Source organism: Somniosus microcephalus, chromosome 1, assembly GCF_052327205.1.
Source record: "Somniosus microcephalus isolate GS21.2 chromosome 1, FLI_Smic_1.0, whole genome shotgun sequence".
Lineage (NCBI taxonomy): Eukaryota > Metazoa > Chordata > Chondrichthyes > Squaliformes > Somniosidae > Somniosus > Somniosus microcephalus.
This window is the reverse complement of record NC_140987.1, coordinates 21,887,626-21,902,152: the sequence shown is the minus strand read 5'-3', so window position 1 is coordinate 21,902,152 and position 14,527 is coordinate 21,887,626. Positions and strand designations below refer to the sequence as shown.

Genomic DNA, 14,527 nt, shown 5'->3' with positions numbered 1-14,527 from the left:
GATACTGAGGGGGCTCGACAAGGTAGATGCAGAGAGGATGTTTCCCCTCGTGGGGAAATCTAGAACTTGGGGGCATAGTTTCAGAATAAAATGTCGCCCTTTTAGAACTGAGATGGAGGAGGAATTTCTTCTCGCAGAGGGTCGTAAATCTGTGGAATTCTCTGCTCCAGAGAGCTGTGGAGGCTGGGTCATTAAATACATTTAAGGTGGAGATAGACAGATTTTTGCAAGATAAGGGAGTGAAGGGTTATGGGGAGCGGTCGGGGAAGTGGCTTTGAGCCCAAGATCAGCCATGATCTTATTGAATGGCGGAGCAGGCTCGAGGGGCCAAGTGGCCTATTCCTGCTCCTATTTCTTATGTATATGGGCACAGTGAGGATGTAAAGTAGTATATTACGGCTGAAATCCGATGGGGAAGTTCTCAAAGTTTGGACATGTTCCAGTACAGACGGTCTGGAACAAGATAGCAATGGGATTTCCTACAGACTTCAGCATATTTCCAGCTTTCTATCGTTATCTCAGGCAGTCGACAAGGTGCTTTTTATTCCTTCTCCTTACCATGCCCAGAACAGCTGCCGCTTTGCAGACGGCCGGGACCAGATACTGATTCAGAATCTCATCTTCGGCTGGATGAATTTTCTGAAGTTCCGTCAGAGTGCTGTACATCATTTCAAACTGGGTCCTCTCAGTAAACAGATCAGAGACCGCCAAAAGCTGTAATGGAAACACACGGTGGAAGAAATCAGGATGTTCCTGATGGCCGGGGAGTCCAGAACCAGGGGTCACAGTCCAAGGAGAAGGGGTAAGCCATTTAGGACTGAGATGAGGAGGAATTTCTTCACCCAGAGAGTGGTAAACCTGTGGAATTCTCTACCACAGAAGGCAGTAGAGGCCAATTCATTAAATATATTCAAGAAGGAGTTAGATATATTTCTTAAGACTAAAGGGATCAAGGGATATGGAGAGAAAGCAAGGACAGGGTACTGAATTTGGATGATCAGCCATGATCTCATTGAATGGCCTACTCCTGCTCCTATCTTCTATGTTTCTATGTTTCTGACAGGAGCTAATGACTCATCGATTCATTCTACGTTTGTACAGTTCACAGCAAGTTGAACGGGTAGTACCAACGCTGAAAGGTGGGAATCTCACCAGCAAACCATGCAAAAACTAGAAACTTCAAATTCCTGCATGTTCCTACTGAATCATACAAAGGGAGGATAGCAGGAAAGAGATAGAGAGAGAAAGTGAGGGGGGGGGGGGGGGGCGCCAGTGAAGAGAGAAGGGGCTGGGAGAAGAGAAGAATCTTGATATAAGAAAAAGAAAAGGAAGGCCAAGTCTATTTCTTGACAGGAACTGGGTACGCACTGAATACGATACAAGTGAGGGCCAACAAGCGGGGTACACTGATACAATTTGTGTGGGAAGCTTGCTGGAGAAGCTGCATGAAACACATTATAAAAAGTATGTAAAACAACAACAACTTGCATTTATATAGCACCTTTAACGTAGTAAAACGTCCCAAGGCACTTCACAGGAGCGTTGTCAAACAAAACTTGACACCGAGCCACATAAGGAGATATTAGGGCAGATGACAAAAAAGCTTTGTCAAATAGGTCGGTTTTAAGGAGAGGTTTAGGGAGGGAATTCCAGAGCTTAGGGCCCAGGCAGCTGAAGGCACGGCCGCCAATGATGGAGCGATTAACATCGGGGATGCGCAAGAGTCCAGAACTGGAGGAGCGCGGAGATCTCGGAGGGTTGTAGGGCTGGAGGAGGTCACAGAGATGGGGAGGGACGAGACCAGGGAGGGATGGAAAAGGTGCAACATAAATTCAGGTAGGGATGATGAGGTTACAGTTATGAAGAGTGCCTTAGGAAGTTAGGGTTTTTCCCCCCCCCCTCCCCCCAACAAGAGCCAAGGTTAACTGGTGACCTGATAGAGGTGCTCAAGATCAGGAAAGGACACGATGGGGCAAACAATGAATCGTTTCCACTGGCTGGCGAGACAGCAACAATAGTGAGGTTAGGAGAAATTTCTGTACACACGAGGGTGGTTAGAGTGCAGAGTTCTCGGTCTGCGTTGTTGAACCAGAAATTCTTTTTAATGGGAATAAGGCAGTTTACTTGAAAAAGAATGTAGGAGACTGGGATTAGAATACCTCACATCGAGAATAACACTGGTGTGGATTTAATGGACCTGTTTGTGATTTAACATTCTATGGTTCATTTTAAAAATTGTACGCTTACTTTCTCGTTTCAGCGATTTTTTTCAGTAAGCTCGGTTTCATTATTTCTGCTTTCTTTCCCTACCCCCTACCACTGAATCTTCTCGCTCCGTCCCATCTGTCTTGCATTTATCCTGGCTGCAACAGCTGAGGCCCTGCTCAATGGGTCAGGCCAAGGTTGCAACTGAGGCCCGCTAGGAATTACACCCAGCGTACCAGAGATCCTGCTGTTATGGTCCTGTGTCTTCGCCAGGATACTGTGCGTAAAAAGCCAGGTCAGAACTTCGCAAGTGCAGTATTTTAAAACTGGGGATGTACTGGGCAATCCCCAAATCTTAATATGAAAATATTCAGAAGTAACTAAAGGCTTAAGAGTAAAAATGGGGAAATCTATTGGCTTCCAGCATCTATTTTGATTTTAAAAAGCATAAATAAAAATTGAAACCGGGACAGCAATTTATCAGACTTACATTTATATATAGCATCTTTTTATCATTGTACAATACCCCCAGGTACTTCACAAGCCCTCGCCCCTTGGCTTTGCACTAATCTAATGGATTTGCAGCCGTGGCTCGGTGGGTAGCACTCTTGCCTCTGATGCAGGAGGTCATGGGTCCAAGTCCCACGCCAGAGACTTCAGCACATACTGACACTCCCAGTGCAATACTGAGGGAGTGCTGCACCATCGGCACCTAAGAAGAAGTGGCTCTTCAAAGGGGGTGCGGGGGGAAAGAGTCACCAGAATTCCCGCTCCTGCTCATTAATCCGTGCACCTGAAAAGATTCCTTAATCCCAATCAGATCCCACACTTACCGATCTTACCACCTCACTGACCAGGACAACAGGAGTTTTCTTGCCAGCGTTCGTGGGGAGAATCCACTGACTGTAGAGTTCCAACAGAAACTGAGAACAGGAATGAATGTCAACCCCAGCTCGATGCTTCCTGGAAATAAAGTGCGTTAAATGTTGTTAAAAGCTGCTCAAACAGGCTAGAAACTAAATTTCTGTAGAACGAAGACAAAAGATAACCTGAGCGCACATCTGCGCTACCTTTCTGGGACAGCTTAGCTCAGTAGGTAGCACGCTCACCTCAAAGTTGTGCACATAATCAATGGTGACGCGCCAGTGCTGCATTGTGAAAGGTGCTGCAAAAAGCGAAAGCGAGGTGCGGTCTGCTTATTCAGGAGAACGTTGGAAGCAGTCATGGGAAGATGTCCGAGCTCATCCAAAACTCTGCTCCCCCTTTCCTAACTCACACCAAGTCCCGTTCAGCCATCACCCCTGCGCTCGCTGACCTACTCTGGCTCCCGGTCCAGCAACATCTCAATTTTAAAATTCTCATCCTTGTTTTCAAATCTCTCCGAGATCTCTGCGCTTCTTCAATTCTGGCCTCTTGTGCATCCCCGATTTTAATCGTCCCACCATTGGCGGCAGCGCCTTCAGATGCCGAGGCCCTAAGCTCTGGAATTCCCTCCCTAAACCTCTCCACCTCTCTAGCTCGCTTTCCTTTAAAACCTACCTCCATCTCATGTGGCTCGGTGTCAAATTTTGTTTGATAATGCTCCTGTGAAGCGCCTTGGAACATTTTACTACGTTAAAGGCGCTCTATAAATGTATGTTGTTTTAGTATTCATTAAGAGCCAAAGCAAATTGGCTGAAGGGCTTTCTTTATCCGAACCAATCCTGTGATCTCATGCACCCACATGGTAACAGACGGATGCTGACAGGGCACATTATTTATCCAGTATAGGGAAACATCAAAGTTTCATTGCATAAATGTTTTTAGTTAATCCACCACCATATGGTATACGCAGCATGTGGTGTGGCACTGAGCCATTCAAACCAGAAGACATTAGATCTATGCTGAACCAGCTGATCTTGGTAGCAGTAGGGAGGGCTACGATTGGCCTTCACGGTCTCTGGGCTCGGCAGGTCTTGGACACGAATCGTGAGTCACTGATCCGAGAAACCAGAATTTGGCCACGCTCTCCATGCGTGCCGTGGGAGAATGGAAGAGAGCTGATCCTGTGTGGTGGACTCGGGAATACAATAACTGACAGGTTCACAGTACTCCAGAGCACGGCTGATTGAACAGCCAGCCTGGCTTGTTGATAATTGAGAGGTCGATCTGCTGGGAGGGTGGGATTCTTCCTACTTGACCAGATAACCCTGAAAACCAACACTGAGTGCTCTGCATTGGTAAGCTGTGCAATCTTAGCTGGCTTATTAGTACTTGTCTGTGCACTGGGAGGAGGGTCCTTCCGTCTTGGCGCCTGCCAACATGTGCTTAACTTATAGAATCATAGAGCGCAGGAGGCCATTCGGCCCATCGTGCCTGCTCTTTGGTAGAGCTCTCCAATTTGTCCCACTCCCCTGTTCTTTCCCCATAGACCTATATTTTTTTCCCCCGTTCAAATATTTATCCAATTCTCTTTTGAATGTTACTATTGCAAAAAAAAAATTCCTCATGTCGCCTCTGGTTCTTTTACCAATCACCTTCACTCTGTGTCCTCTGGTTACCGACCCTTCTGCCACTGGAAACATTTCTCCTTATTTACTCTATCAAAACCGTCCATGATTTTGAGCTCCTGTATCAAATCTCCTCTTAACCTTCTCTGCTCTAAAGGCAACAGCCTCAGCTTCTCCAGTCTCTCCACATAACTGAAGTCCCTCATCGCTGGTAACATTCTATTAAATCCCTTCTGCACCCTCTCCAAGGCTTTGATATCTTTCCTAAAGTGCAGTGCCCAGAATTGAACACAATACTCCAACTGAGGCCTAATCAGTGTTTTATAAAGGTTTAGCATAACTTCCTTGCTTTTGTACTCTCTTCCTCTATTTATGAAGCCCAGGATCCCGTATGCATTTTTAACTGATTTCTCAACCTGCCCTGCCACCTTCAATGATTTGTGTACATATACCCCTAGGTCTTTCACCGCCTGCACCCCCTTTAAAATTGTCCCGAGTTCATATTGCCTCTCCTCATTCTTCCTACCAAAATGCATCACTTCACACTTCTCTGCGTTAAAGTTCATCTGTTGTGTGTTCGCCTCAAATCTGTTGCTATCCTCCTCAACGTTTACTACATTTCCAAGTTCCGTATCATCTTCAAACTAGTTGCCTTGTTTATCTCTCTCCCCTTTTAAAAAAAAAAAACAAAAAAAAGGGATATAACATTTGCAATTCTCCAGTCCTCTGGCACCACTTATCCAAGGAGAATTGGGCTTCTCTGAGCTTGGGGAAGTGGGGTGTGTTCCTACACGGAGGGAGTGTGCACTCCCCATCAGGCAAACAAACTCTATCTGTGCATTTCTTAGTAGTTTGGTTTGGGCACTCAACGATGGTGATGGGATTGTGCACGTCAGGCTGACCAAAATAAAAGGCGTTCTGCACTAACAGAGCACATATTTAGTATCTTAGGCAAACTCTGCAGAGGGAAAAATGGAGAACTGAGATTACGGTGTTCTGTGCCCACTCGGCTGATCGGACAGGCTGCAAACCTATAATGTGGATAAATGCGAGGTTATCCACTTTGGTGGCAAAAACATTAAGGCAGATTATTATCTGAACGGCAATAGATTGGGAGAAGGGGAAGTGCAACGAGACCCTGGGTGTCCTTGTGCACCAGTCGCTGAAGGTAAGCATGCAGGTGCAGCAGGTGGTTAAGAAGGCAAATGGTATGTTGGCCTTCGTAGCAAGAGGGTTCGAGTACAGGAACAAGGATGTCTTGCTGCAGTTGTACAGGGCCTTGGTGAGACCGCACCTTGAGTATTGTGTGCAGTTTTGGTCGCCTTATCTGAGGAAGGATGTTCTTGCCATGGAAGGAGTGCAGCGAAGATTCACCAGGCTGATACCTGGGATGGCAGGAATGACGTATGAGGAGAGATTGGGTCGATTGGGCTTATACTCGCTGGAGTTTAGAAGAATGAGAGGGGATCTCATTGAAACTTATAAAATTCTAACAGGACTGGACAGACTAGATGCAGGGAGGATGTTCCCGATGGTCGGGGAGTCCAGAACCAGGGGTCACAGTCTAAAGGATAAGGGGTAAGCCATTTAGGACTGAGATGAGGAGGAATTTCTTCACCCAGAGAGTGGTGAACCTGTGGAATTCTCTACCACAGAAGGCAGTTGAGGCCAATTCATTAAATATATTCAAGAAGGAGTTGGATATATTTCTTGAGGCTAAAGGGATCAAGGGATATGGGGAGAAGGCAGGGACAGGGTACTGAATTTGGATGATCAGCCATGATCTCATTGAATGGCGGAGCAGGCTCGAGGGGCCAAATGGCCTACTCCTGCTCCTATCTTCTATGTTTCGCTAAAGCTGTGCGGAGGTGGCTCAGTGTGACCGATCGTCTGATAGTGGGTTCAGTGTGACTGACTGTCTAACACGGTGACAAGAATTGACATGTCACTTGTTGATGATAATCTTGGACTGACCTGGAGTTAATTGGCGAGGTTGGCGGGGAGGATGGAGCAGGCACATCACTTTCATCTTCCTCATCTTCATCCCACTCCTCTTCTCTCAGGGGGGTTATGTTGTTTCCCAGCCAGACAGAATGAATGGAGACCTGCGCATAGTAGAATTCAGCATCAACTCTGAAGAGCATCATTGTGTAACTAGTTTGCTCCCCCCTCCAGTTATTCCTTTTTTCTTCTGAAAGTCCCAAGTCTTGCTGTGGTGCTGCTCCAGGGGCAGCAGCAACCCCCGCGCCCATGTCCATTCTACATGCACAACCCTAGGCAATCGGTGTGATATACCTATCAATTCATCCAATGAAAAGCGACGAGTTAAGAAAGTAACTATAGGTTTTTATTGGCTAAATAACAGAGCCCACCCTCGTGGGTGATCGGATACAACAAGGAGGAATGCCAGCCAGTCGACTACCTTTATACCTGGGCAGGTAGGTGGAGTCATGGGCGGAGTCAGCAGTGGTCAGCCCAGGTATAGCAGCGTGACAAGAGGCGACCTCGTATAGTGATACAACAGTGTGAACAGTGATAACCATAGAGTAACGATATAACAGTGATAACTATAGTGTAACGATAGTGAACGATAAAAGTGGTTTACCACATTCACCCCTTGTTTAGATTTGAGTCCGGCGGGGTGAAGTGTACCACCAGTTCTGGTATGTCAGTCTGTCCGGAGGCCTCGTAAGCCTTTCTGATCGTCGCAGCGGCGGTGTTGCATTATCCGGTGTTAATGCTGGTGTCTGCGTGGTCGGCAAAGGCTCGTGGGGTTCCGGCATGCCGTCTACCTGGTCTGGAATTGGGGGGGGTGGTGAAGGTGGTGTCTCCGGAGTGCCCGAGGGTGCGAGGTCTCGTAAGGAGACTGTGTCCTCCCGCCCGTCTGGGTATGCCACATAGGCGTACTGGGGGTTGGCGTGCAGGAGGTCCACCCTCTCGTCCAGGGGGTCAGTTTTATGGGCCCTCACGTGCTTTCGCAGCAAGACGGGCCCCGGAGAGGTCAGCCAGGTTGGTAGCGTGGTTCCCGTAGTCGACTTCCTGGGGAAAGCAAACATTCGTTCACGGGGGGGGGGGGGGTGGCGTTGATGGCAGTGCAAAGTAGTGACCGGGTGGAATGCAGCGCTGCCGGGAGGACTTCCTGCCAGCGGGAGGTTGGGAGGCCCTTAGACTTTAAGGCTAAGAGGACGGCCTTCCATACCGTCGCGTTCTCTCTTTCTACCTGGCCGTTCCCTCGGGGGTTGTAGCTGGTGGTCCTGCTTGCAGCAATACCTCTCGCTAGTAGGAACTGACGGAGTTCCTCGCTCATGAAGGAGGAGCCCCGGTCACTATGTATATAGTTTGGGAACCCGAACAAGGCGAAGAGGTCGTTCAGGCATTTAATGACCGTGGTACTGGTCATGTCTGGGCAGGGGAAGGCAAAGGGGAAACGGGAGTACTCATCAACAATGTTGAGGAAGTACACATTACGGTCAGAGGACGGGAGGGGCCCCTTAAAGTCGATGCTCAGGCGCTCGAAGGGGCGGGTGGCCTTGATCAGGCTTGCTCTGTCCGGCCTAAAGAAGTGCGGTTTGCACTCGGCACAGGTCTGGCAGTTCCTGGTCATGACCTCCTCGATGGAGTAGGGCAGGTTGCGGGCCTTAATGAAGTGGTAAAGTCTGGTGACCCCGGGGTGGCAGAGGTCGTTGTGGAGGGTCTGGAGTCTATCACTTTGCACGCTGGCGCATGTAATTCGTGACAGAGCATCGGGGGGTTCGTTCAGCTTACCTGGCCGGTACAAGATATCATAATCGTAGGTGGAGAGCTCGATTCTCCACCTCAAGATCTTGTCATTCTTGATTTTGCCCCTCAGCTTGTTATTAAACATAAAAGCGACCGAACGTTGGTCGGTAAGGAGGGTAAATCGTTTGCCTGCCAGGTAGTGCCTCCAGCGTCGTACCGCCTCCACAATCGCCTGGGCCTCCTTCTCGACCGACGAGTGTCGGATCTCAGGGCCCTGTAGGGTCCTTGAGAAGGCGGCCACCGGTCTCCCCTCCTGGTTAAAGGCGGCGGCTAGGGCGAAGTTGGATGCATCGCTCTCGACTTGGAAGGGGATGGACTCATCCACTGCGTGCATAGTGGCCTTGGCAATGTCTCCCTTAATGAGGGAGAAGGCTGTGCACGCTTCCTCCGTAAGGGGGAAGGATGTGGACTTCATGAGGGGTCTGGCTTTGTCCGCATAATTGGGCACCCATTGGGCATAGTAGGCGAAGAGCCCCAGGGTTCTCTTCAGTGCCTTTGGACAGTGGGGGAGGGGTAGCTCCATGAGGGGGCGCATTCTTTCGGGGTCGGGGCCGATGACTCCGTTCTCTACTACACAGCCGAGGATGGCAAGGCGCGAGGTGTTAAACACACATTTATCCTTATTGTAGGTGAGGTTCAGCCGTTGGGCCGTACGGAGGAATCTCTCCAGATTAACATCGTGGTCCTGCCGGTCGCGGCCGCAGATGGTGACGTTATCTAGATAGGGGAACGTGGCGTGCAGCCCGTTCTGGTCAACCATCCGGTCCATCTCCCTTTGGAAGACCGAAACCCCGTTGGTGACGCCGAAGGGAACCCTAAGGAAGTGGTAGAGGCGGCCGTTCGCCTCGAAGGCTGTATACTGGCGGTCCTCAGGGCGGATAGGGAGTTGGTGATAGGCCGACTTAAGGTCGATGGTGGAGAATACCCGGTACTGCGCAATCTGATTGACCATATCAGATATGCGGGGAAGGGGGTATGCGTCCAGCTGGGTGTACCCGTTTATGGTCTGGCTGTAGTCGATGACCAGGCGGTTTTTATTGCCGGTCTTAACGACCACGACCTGGGCACGCCAGGGGCTGGTGCTCCCCTCGATGATGCCCTCCTTCAGGAGACGCTGCACCTCAGAGCTAATGAAAGCTCTGTCCCCGGCGCTGTACCGCCTGCTCTTGGTAGCGACGGGTTTGCAGTCGGGGGTGAGGTTAGCGAACAGGGAAGGTGGCGGGACCTTGAGGGTGGATAGGCCGCAGGTGTTACGCGGTGGGCGGTTTAAAATCTGCTGGTTGTCGACTGTGAGTGGGGGAGGGGTCCGCCGTATGCTAGCGTGACGCTTTGGAGGTGGGATTGGAAGTCTAGGCCTAGTAGGACGGCAGCGCATAGCTGGGGCAGGACGAGGAGTTTAAAATTTTTATACTCCGTACCCTTAACCGACAGGGTCACAACACAGTAGCCGCTGATGTCTGTGGCGTGTGTCCTCGATGCCATCGAGATCCGGTTGCGCGTTGGCAGGACAGGGAGGGAGTAGTGGCTCACCGTGTCTGGGTGGATGAAGCTCTCCGTGCTTCCGCCGTCTAAAAGTGGTTTACCACACGGTGTTAGCAGGCTAGTCAACCATGGAGGGCATCACAGCTGAACTGCAAGCCTCATACAAATCCATCCACGAGTCGGTGGTTCAATGGGACGCGGGTTTGATCCCTGGCCCTTGCTAAAGTGAGCGAGCTCAGCTGGCACGACAGTGCGGATCTACAAAAGAGGGGGGGTTGGAAATTTCAGAGTGCCTGCACCGCATCACCACGCAGCAACCTCCTTCCTCCCATCTGTGAAAATTCACTTGTATATGGACAAAGTGCGGGGACAGAGTGACGCTCGGCTGTGAAAATCACCACTGCTGAAAAACCTGCGGACACCGAATGTAAACGCACTTGTACTGTACCTGCCCCAGTTTATAATCCATGTTCCCCATTTCCCGTTCCGTGTTTATCTGCAGTAAAAGTTTTTCATGGCTTATCAGGATACCTAGATTTAATATTTTTTTTTTTTTTAGAAAAGACACACAAGTCGATTAAAAACAGATTCAATAAATAACGTGTTATTGTCTTACGCGAGGCAGCAAAAATGGCAAACCTGGAACCAAAATCTGCATCGCTGGTCCTATTTTCTCAGACTTTTAAAAGGTTTAAGTGGAGTTTCTTGGATAATTTTAACCCTCTCTATTTACTTTACACAATGCCGGGAAACATTCTAAAATATACATCATTCTGAGCTCGGCACGGTACTGTTCAAGAAACTTAACAAAACTGTATTACAATGTAGTCCAGCAGTTGAGCTCCCTCAGACTCGCTCACAAACGCAACTCTCTCCGTGGATTGCAGAAGGATCTAATTGCATGCTCTTGGTCCAACGACACGATTTACATCGTAGGTGATTCTTTCCTGAGCACCCCCTCATTCACTGTCTACATTTTATAAATGCTCTGAGCAAAAACATGGCTTAAAGAATACTTCAAAACTGATCCAAAACCACCAGAGACACATTAGGAAGGTTCAGAGATTAGTGCAAATAACCCTTGGGACCAAAAATGCCCGACGGGCAGGTTGAATGCTACCAGTGCAACATACCAGAAGTTGAATGGGAGAGGGACGGCACAGGGTCCCATGCCTGATGAGGGTAGTGCGATGCTATGTTGTCCCTTTTTGATACCATTGCTTGGATTTCCCGCTCCACTATTCCCCGAATAACACTCAGTTTTCTTCCGAACCTGCGAACGGGATTGTCGAAATGTCAGCTCGACCATCAAACATGCGTCAAGAAAATAACAGCAGGCGCGACATGTGCGACTTACAAATCCCTGTCAAAGTTCAAAACTTCAGGGGAGGTGCTGATCCTGCTCCTATTTCATGTGTCTAATTCTGTTAGATTCAGGAGATGGTTCTGTGATAGTAGATTGGCGGTTAGGATCAGATCAGCCATGATCTTATTGAATGGCGGAGCAGGCTCGAGGGGCCGATTGGCCTACTCCTGCTCCTATTTCTTATGTTATGATCCCCTCACACACAAAAAGATCCATTTGCTCAATTCATGAACCTGCTTTTGCAGTTCACTGCGGCTCGGCAACGCTCCTGCGAAAGTTTTACACCATTAAAGTTGTTAAGACAGACATTCTTACAGATAAAAAAAAATTGGCAGGTTAATTCTGTCACGTCTGCAGCTAAATGCGCACACGTTGTATAATGGTAGCAGTGGTTATGCTACTGGACTAGTAATCTAGTATTCACTCCTCACGATGCGGTCTCCTCTGCATTGGGGAGACCAAATGCAGATTGGGTGACCGCTTTGCGGAACACCTCCGCTCACTCCGCAAGCGTGACCCTGATCACCGGTCACTTTATTTCTCCGCTCCACTCCCACTGTGACCTCCCTGTCCTTGGATTCCTACATTGTTCCAATGAAGCTCAACCTAAGCTCGAGGAACAGCACCTCATCTTTCGATTAGGCACTTTACAGCCTTCTGGACTCGACACTGAATTCCACAATTTTAAACCATAACCTCTGCCCCCATTTTTCCCCCCAGACGTCAGCTATTGATTCTGCTAATCCTATTTACACCTCTTCTAGCCCCATCTTTTGTTTCTTTACTTGTCCCATTACCATCTCCTTTTGCCTTGCACCACCATCCCTTTTGTCATTTAATCTCGCCTGTCTTCCACCCTATCACAGACCTTCCCTTTTGTTCTTTCCTCCCCTCCCTCCTTTCCCTGCCTCTGCACCTGTTTAAAACCTGTTATCTAACTTTTTTCAGTTCTAACGAAAGGTCTTCGACCCGAAATGTTAACTGTTTCTCTCTCCACAGATGCTGCCTGACCTGCTGAGAATTTGCCGCATTTTGTTTTTATTTCAGATTTCCAGCAGCTGCAGTATTTTGCTTTTGTATTAATCCAGAGGCCTGGACTAATGATCCAGAGACATGAGTTCAAATCCCACCATGGCAGCTGGGGAATTTAAATTGAATTAATTAATTAATTAATTAAATCTGGAATAAAAAGCTAGTGTCAGTAATAGTGACCATGAAACTATCAGATTGTTGTCAAAACCCATCTGATTCACAAATGTCCTTTAGGGAAGGAAATCTGCCGTCCTTTCCTGGTCTGGCCAATATGTGACTCCAGACCCACAGCAATGTGGTTGACTTTTAACTGCCCTCTGAAATGGCCTAGCAAGTCACTCAGTTGTATCAAACCGCCACCTTCACCACACGGACTGCAGCAGTTCAAGGCAGTGGCTCACCGCCACCCTCTCAAGGGCAATTAGGGATGGGCAATAAATGCTGGCCTTGCCGGCGACGCCCATATCCCGTGAATGAATAAAAATTAAATTAAAAATAACTGACCTCGTGTCCAGAGCCTTCAGAGCTTTATTACGGGGTTGGTGCTCAAGGCAGCTGGTGGCTGGATTCCCCGCCACTGGAATCGACATAGCGCTCAGCACCAAGGACGTTATCGCTTGCACTGCAAGAATATTAATCTGGGTCCTCTCCGTATCCTCCTAAATAAAAATATGAAGAGGGTGCTGTTACAACAAAGAGAAATATGGACCAATATGTCAAGAAAGCAACTCGAGATCAGGCCATCTTAGACTGGGTATTATGTAATGAGAAAGGATTAATTAGCAATGTTGTTGTGAGAGGCCCCTTGGGGAGGAGCGATCATAATATGATAGAATTCTTCATAAAGATGGAGAGTGATGCAGTTGACTCAGAGACTAGAGTCCTGAATTTAAATAAAGGAAACTACGATGGTATGAGGCGCGAGTTGGCTAGGATGGATTGGGGAACGTTACTTAAAGGGTTGACGGTGGATAGGCAATGGCAAACATTTAAAGATCGCATGGATGAACTACAGAATTTGTTCATCTCTGTTTGGCATAAAAATAAAACAAAAAAGGTGACTCAACCGTGGCTAACAAGGGAAATTAGGGATAGCATAAGATCCAAGGAGAGGACACATAAATTGGCCAGAAAAAGCAGCAAAACTGAGGATTGGGAGCAGTTTAGGATTCAGCAAAGGAGGACAAAGGGATTAATTAAGAGGGGGGAAATAGAATATGAGAGTAAGCTGGCACGGAACATAAAAACTGACTGTAAAAGCTTCTATAGATATGTGAAGAGAAAAAGATTGGTGAAGTCAAGCGTAGGTCCCTTGCAGTCAGAATCAGGGGAATTTATAATAGGGAACAAAGAAATGGCAGACCAATTAAATACATACTTTGGTTCTGTCTTCACAAAGGAGGACACAAATAACCTTCCAGAGATTTCAGGGAACATAGGGTCTAATGAGAGGGAGGAATTGAATGAAATCAGTATTTGTAGGGAAATGGTGTTAGGGAAATTAACGGGATTGAAGGCCATTAAATCCCCAGGGCCTGATAATCTACATCCTAGGGTACTTAAGGAAGTGGCCCTAGAAATAGTAGATGCATTGCTGATCATCTTCCAAAATTCTATAGACTCTGGAATAGTTCCCATGGATTGGAGGGTAGCTAATGTAACCCCACTATTCAAAAAAGGTGGTAGAGAGAAAACGAGGAATTATAGACTGGTAAGCCTGACATCGGTAGTGGGGAAAATGCTAGAGTCCATTATAAAAGATGTAATAGCAGAGCACTTGGAAAACAGTGACAGGATCGGATAAAGTCAACATGGATTTACAAAAGGTAAATCATGCTTGACTAATCTACTGGAATTTTTTGAGGATGTAACTGGTAGAATAGATAAGGGAGAACCAGTGGATGTGGTGTATTTGGACTTTCAGAAGGCTTTCGATAAAGTCCCACACAAGAGATTGGTGTGCAAAGTTAAAGCACATGGGATTGGGGGTAAGGTACTGACTTGGATAGAGAACTGGTTGGCAGACAGGAAGCAAAGAGTTGGAATAAACAGGTCTTTTTCCAAGTGGCAGGCAGTGACTAGTGGGGTACCGCAGGGATCGGTGCTAGGACCCCAGCTATTCACAATATATATATATAAATGATCTAGACGAGGGAACCAGATGTAATATCGC

The 14,527-nt window shown here is 47.9% G+C and overlaps 1 protein-coding gene across 8 annotated transcripts in view; it reads right to left on the bottom strand.

Moving 5' to 3' along the window:
- The window catches only part of htt (huntingtin), a 256,421-nt gene that overhangs the window by 15,944 nt on the left and 225,950 nt on the right, over positions 1-14,527 (bottom strand). For 7 of the 8 annotated variants that reach the window (XM_085974744.1, XM_085974896.1, XM_085974819.1 and 4 more), the window contains 6 exons: positions 12,859-13,013; positions 11,090-11,229; positions 10,405-10,487; positions 6,669-6,799; positions 3,039-3,168; positions 559-714 (listed from right to left, as the gene is read on the bottom strand). In XM_085974744.1, coding sequence (XP_085830870.1) covers positions 559-714; positions 3,039-3,168; positions 6,669-6,799; positions 10,405-10,487; positions 11,090-11,229; positions 12,859-13,013 — 795 coding nt within the window. The remainder of the gene's footprint in view (positions 1-558; positions 715-3,038; positions 3,169-6,668; positions 6,800-10,404; positions 10,488-11,089; positions 11,230-12,858; positions 13,014-14,527) is intronic. The other variant, XM_085975173.1, reaches the window with a different exon arrangement.